The sequence below is a fragment of the Muntiacus reevesi genome, chromosome 10 (assembly GCF_963930625.1).
Source record: "Muntiacus reevesi chromosome 10, mMunRee1.1, whole genome shotgun sequence".
NCBI classification, from domain to species: domain Eukaryota; kingdom Metazoa; phylum Chordata; class Mammalia; order Artiodactyla; family Cervidae; genus Muntiacus; species Muntiacus reevesi.
In genome coordinates, this window is record NC_089258.1 from 25279620 (window position 1) to 25285901 (window position 6282).

The window sequence follows — 6282 nt, forward strand, 5'->3', positions numbered from 1 at the left end:
GTTGGTACACAATCAAGATGTTGATTAATCACCCTGCACACATGCTAACAAGTTTATCAAGCTCTTGCTTTTAAAGAAAAATTGACAACTTTCTGACTAAATAATTGAAATCTAAATATTACTATTAGGGGCTTCCATGGTGGCTCAGTCAGTAAAGAATCTTCCTGCTATGCAGGAGACCTGGGTTCAATCCCTGGGTCACACTAACACTCTTAGACTTAACAACTGTCCTTCAGGGAGTTCTTTCATCAGGAAACCTATATTCTGCCTTATGTCCTGCTTTCTTCTGATTCAGACCACACATTACAGTGTTAGGTTTGATCAGTCTATTGAAAAATTAAAACATTCTGGCAACCCATAGGTCTAAAGGACATGGATTCTATCTTAATAAGGATTTGTATCTTAAAGTCACTCCAGACACTGCTGGTAAACATAAGATACCAAGTTTCACAGAAAACTTGGAGCAGATTTTCTCCAAACGACAGCAGAACTAGCCTTGTGTTCTAAATTCTATCTCTAAGGCCAACAAAACAGAAGTGATCCCCTTCAACCAAATTAATCCCGTGGTTAAGGTTCATGTAAGCGTGGACACTTTAAGATCCTCTAGGAGGTAAATCTGCTAAATAATGTAATTTGTTTCTGTCATTTTTGCTTTTAAAGATGAATGGTGACTTAATGAGAGCATTACTTCTGGAAAGGAGAGCTTGAAACCATCTGTGAGTGAAGGAATGAAATCCATGCACATCCAGCAAGCTAATTTTATTTTCAGAATCTGTTAGGAATCAAATTTGCTCTCTATTTTTTTTTTTTTTTTTTTTTTTTGTGGACTCAGGCTTTTTATGATGGCTATTTCTTGTTTGTTAGTGACTTTTGATTGTGAATTTAGAGAAAATTTGTCATGAGACCTGGGTTTATAATGTTCCTCCAGGAAGAATGTGTGTTTGCCTCTGCCAGTTGCCTGTGGTCACTATCAACCTCAAAATAAATTACTCTTTTGAGGTTTTTAGGAAAATCCTTCTTGAATTTAGTCTGCAGACATACTTGTTTCTCGTTACAAAATCTCAGCTAAGATTTCCTGCAGACTGCATGTGGGGTGATTATTTTTCTTTTTCTTTTTTCATTTTTTAAATTTTTTCCTTAATTTTTATTAGTTGGAGGCTAATTACTTTACAATATTGTAGTGTTTTTTGCCATACATTGACATGAATCAGCCATGGACTGACATGTGTTCCCTGTCCCGATACCCCCTCCCACCTCTCTCCCCATCTCATCCCTCTGGGTCTTTCCAGTGCACCAGTCCGGATCACTTGTCTCATGCATCCAACCTGGGCTGGCGATCTGTTTCACCCTTGATAATATACATGTTTTAATGCTATTCTCTCAGATCATCCTACCCTCGCCTTCTCCCACAGAGTCCCAAAGTTTGTTCTATACATCTGTGTCTCTTTTTCTGTCCTGCATATAGGGTTATTGTTACCACCTTTTTAAATTCCATATCTATGTGTTAGTATACTGTATTGGTCTTTATCTTTCTGGCTTAGTTCACTCTGTATAATGGGCTCCAGTTTCATCCATCTCATTAGAACTGATTCAAATGCATTCTTTTTAATGGCTGAGTAATATTCCATTGTGTATATGTACCATAGCTCTCTTATCCATTCATCTGCTGATGGACATCTAGGTTGCTTCCACGTCCTGGCAATTATAAATAGTGCTGAGATGAATGTTGGGGTACATGTGTCTCTTTCAGATCTGGTTTCCTTGGTGTGTATGCCCAGGAGTGGGATTGCTGGTCATATGGCAATTCTATTTCCAGTTTTTTAAGAAATCTACACACTGTTCTCCATAGTGGCTGTACTAGTTTGCATTCCCACCAACAGTGTAAGAGGGTTCCCTTTTCTCCACACCCTCTCCAGCATTTATTGCTTGTAGACTTTTGGATAGCAGCCATCCTGACTGGCATGTAATGGTACCTCATTGTGGTTTTGATTTGCATTTCTCTGATAATGAGTGATGTTGAGCATCTTTTCATGTGTTTGTTAGCCATCTGTATGTCTTCTTTGGAGAAATGTCTGTTGAGTTCTTTGGCCCATTTTTTGATCGGGTCATTTATTTTTCTGGAATTGAGCTGCAGGAATTGCTTATATATTTTTGAGATTAATCCTTTGTCTGTTGCTTCATTTGCTATTATTTTCTCCCATTCTGTAGGCTGTCTTTTCACCTTGCTTATAGTTTCCTTTGCTGTGCAAAAGCTTTTAAGTTTCATTAGGACCCATTTGTTTATTTTTGCTTTTATTTCCAATATTCTGGTAGGTGGGTCATAGAGAATCCTGCTGTGATTTATGTCAGAGAGTGTTTTGCCTATGTTCTTCTCTAGGAGTTTTATAGTTTCTGGTCTGACATTTAGATCTTTAATCCATTTTGAGTTTATTTTTGTATATGGTGTTAGAAAGTGTTCTAGTTTCATTCTTTTACAAGTGGTTGACCAGTTTTCCCAGCACCACTTGTTAAAGAGGTTGTCTTTTCTCTATTGTATATTCTTGCCTCCTTTGTCGAAGATAAGGTGTCCATAGGTTTGTGAATTAATCTCTGGGCTTTCTATTTTGTGCCATTGATCTATATTTCTGTCTTTGTGCCAGTACCATACTGTCTTGATGACTGTGGCTTTGTAGTAGAGTCTGAAGTCAGGCAGGTTGATTCCTCCAGTTCCATTCTTCTTTCTCAAGATTGCTTTGGCTATTCGAGGTTTTTTGTATTTCCATACAAATTGTGAAATTATTTTTTCTAGTTTCTGTGAAAAATACCGTTGGTAGCTTGATAGGGATTGCATTGAATCTATAGATTGCTTTGGGTAGTATATTCATTTTCATAATATTGATCACCTTTTTGGTAAGGATGTAAATATTTGTGTACACAGCTTTATGCAGAGGTTTTCCATTACACATTTACACTTGGGCAGACTCTGTTCTTTCTCTCCTGTCATCTGCAGCTATTGGTTATTCTCTAACTGAAGATCAAGGATAGCATTTCTGAGCAACTTGTGGTAGCAGAGCTCACTTCCCTCTCTGGATTTCTACTTTTATTTATGGATTGATTTGGCCTCTAAGAATTTTACTCATTACCTCTTGAGATATATTTACCTATATTTACTTATAGCTAGTATTAATTTGTTATTCCTAGTGGGACAGTTTTTCAAGGTGTCTAGTTCACAATATTGCCAGAGATTAGTGATTACCCTTTAAAATTGTTATAATAGCTTCTCATTCTATATAAGCTTTTTCATTTAACAATATATTCATCCATTTTCACATATTAATATATATAGATTTGTCTGTTTTTTTGGAACAGTGATATAATGTTAAATATTACAGATAAACCATCATTTATTTAATAAGTTCCCTACTGATGGGTATTTCAATTGTTTTCAGGGTTTTTTTTTTTGTTGTTATTAGAAAAATCGATGTATATATGTTTGCAGACTTGTATATATAGATTAAAACCCTAGAGTTAGAATTGCTGGGTTAAAAGATGTGAAACTTAAATTTTGATGTCTATTTCCAATTTGCTTTTCAGAGTTTGCAAAACTAAAAGAGAGAGAGAAAATCAGTGTGCCTGTATTCTCATTGCCTTGTCTATGTTGGGTTTTATTGAGAGCATTATTTATTAATTTGAGGAAATAGTTTGTTTCTTAACTTTATCCCAGAATTTATTCTATGGAGACAAAATATATTACAGAAATATGCATGGAATGGTTTTAATAGATATTTTTTATGCCAGATGAGGAACTGATTTGAACCAATTTTTCTCACATTTGACTGTGAAATAGAATCTGTTCACGGAGATGCCATTAGATTTCTCATCTGATTGTGAGTGTCCTAACTGCTTGGAGAATATACAGAATGGGGCCAACTGGAACCCCTGTTCCACGAACAGTGATGAATCCTTACATTTAAGACAAAGAAATAAATCTACACCTTCATCCAGCGTGCAGTTCTTTCCTTCCCAGGGTTGTTCCACCAGGCCAGAGGAAGACACCAAAGAAGACTCAGTGTTCCTTCTCTCGGAAGAAGAAAGCTACATAGTGACTTCTGAAAACAATGATCTTGGCATAAACCTTGAGGGCCTTACAAAGAAAATCAGGCCATTGAGAGAGCTGACTGTCCAGGAGTTGCTGAGAGAGTTTGGGGACAGCAGGAAGTTCCAACCAAACTCCGTGTCTGTGGGTCACTTTAGAGACCAGGTGGTAATGAAGTTCAGAAGAGCTCTGTATTATTCCGGAATTTGGGTGGCATATGTCCAAGGCTACAGATTTGAAAAGCACTTATCAGCTAATTATTTCAAGAGAAACCCTGGTTGTTTACATCGGCTGGTTCCCTGGCTGAAACGAGAACTAACAGCTGTTTATGGAGATTATGGCTACACAGTGAAGAATATTCTGTCCACCATTCTCCATCACATGACAAAATACGATCTGGACAGTGACTCCTTCATTAACCTCCTAGAACCTTATCTACAACAACACACCCACCATTTTCTGCATGAATTTATCAGTTTTGTTCATTCGCCTTACAACATGGAAACTTATGACCAACGAGCCATCTATCAATTTTCTTCTGTCTCACCTCGGGTAGAAAAAAAGTCTGTTGCATCAACTCCTGTTTTGCCTTTGCCTAAGGATCAGGCTGTACTGGCACCTCAACATGATATAAAACAGTCTAAAAACACCCAGGGCCAATGGAATAATGAGCAGAGGCCTCTGTCAGGCATGAAAGCATTTCCCAATGGTAACTCCTGCTCGAAGAAATCTGAAGTTCCACTACTCCATCATAAAGCAGGAAGCAAAATCCATGCTTGGCTTAAAGACAAATCAGAACCAGGTGATCTCAAAGTCACATCTTCTACCAATAGCACGCTCCTGAACTGGGCTATGCTAAGGGAAAAGGGACCAGGCTTACTGAATTGCAAAAAAAATGTTAAAGAGAAGAAGACAGAAAGGATAAAGTTGTTTCCGGGTCAGGCCCAGGATGTGGGAATGAGTGAAACAACGGCACGCACCTTCAGTTCCCCAGCAATTTTGAATCAGGGGCAGTCATGGAAGAACAGTCTAAGAGAAAAAAAGGCTTTGAACGTTGGCCAACAGATCAATTTCCAGAAGAAAGAAGCAGAAAAAAACACATGTTCAGACTCTTCACCAAGGACCTTTCAAAGAAGATTACCCAGAGAAAGATCCTTGATAAATTGCAAATCTAGAAAGAGGGACCCCTCCTGGAGCTGCATTTCAGAAACTGCCATTTCTTCTAAGAGAGATGGGAGGAAGTTGAACTCTTTCAGAAAAAAGAGGATGAAGTACAGACAACCGTTCCGATTTGCAGAAGTTGGTTCACACTGCAGCAGGGGAATCCAAAGACAATCAAGGTCCAATACTCAAAGATCTAAATCCTGGTGTGCTGGACTTGCAAATAGATCTATAAGCAGAGAATCAAGTAATCCCTCTCTGAGAGGCAGCCACAGACATGAACGTTTCACCCAGAATATATGCTGTGAGCTCTCAAAAGAAAATAAGGCACATGCTGAATCAAACTATGGGAGGCCATCCTCAGCCACCATCCAATACATGAAGTTTCGTTCAAATGCTGGGAAGAGACCCAAGTGTCCTTTGAAAAGTGAAGATTCTTCCCAAGCTGGAAGCCACTGTAACAGTCCCACTTGTCTAGAGAGTCAGAAACTCACATCGCCAAGTAAGCAAGAGATGAAGCACAAAAAAACATTTCCTAGCACTAAAACCAGAATAGTTAGGCACAGGAGAAACAAGTATCACTGTCTAAATACACAAACCACAGAAGAAGTTAGTGATGAAATAGGGGATCTGAATGATCTGAGGCAAAAGAGTAGTCTTTCTGAGTGTGTACCTTCCTGCAGGAGGCAAATGCAAAAGGAAAAGGAGAATCCGAGCCTTCAGAAACATCACCAGGCCAAAAGTGAGCAGAGAGGAGACAAAGAATCAGAAATACATAGGTGCAAATCATTTTGAAAGGCCAGTACTCTACTTAACTGGCCACCAAGAATCTTGGAAAGTTATGAATATAATCTGAAAAAGATCACTGAAAAGATTCATCCCATCACTTCATGAGTGCAATCAAAAGCCTGACAATTAAATTCAAGGCTCCTTTTGGAGACAAATGCATATTATTAAACTGGTCATATATTTAAATATCATTTTGTCTGCTTTTTTCTTATGAATTGAATTATTAAAATATTTGACTTATTTTTTTAGTTGTCAGA

General features: G+C 38.0%; 1 protein-coding gene across 1 annotated transcript; it reads left to right on the top strand.

Annotated features, from left to right (window-relative positions):
* The first annotated feature begins 3841 nt into the window (after positions 1-3841).
* LOC136176318 (E3 ubiquitin-protein ligase Topors-like) lies at positions 3842-6031 on the top strand. Its single transcript, XM_065946499.1, has one exon. It carries the CDS (start codon positions 3842-3844, stop codon positions 6029-6031), a length of 2190 nt encoding a protein of 729 aa, XP_065802571.1.
* Positions 6032-6282: the final 251 nt, after the last annotated feature.

Excerpts from the sequence above, each read along its gene's own strand:
- LOC136176318 (XM_065946499.1), top strand. The coding sequence starts at position 3,842 with ATGCCATTAGATTTCTCATCTGATTGTGAGTGTCCTAACTGCTTGGAG.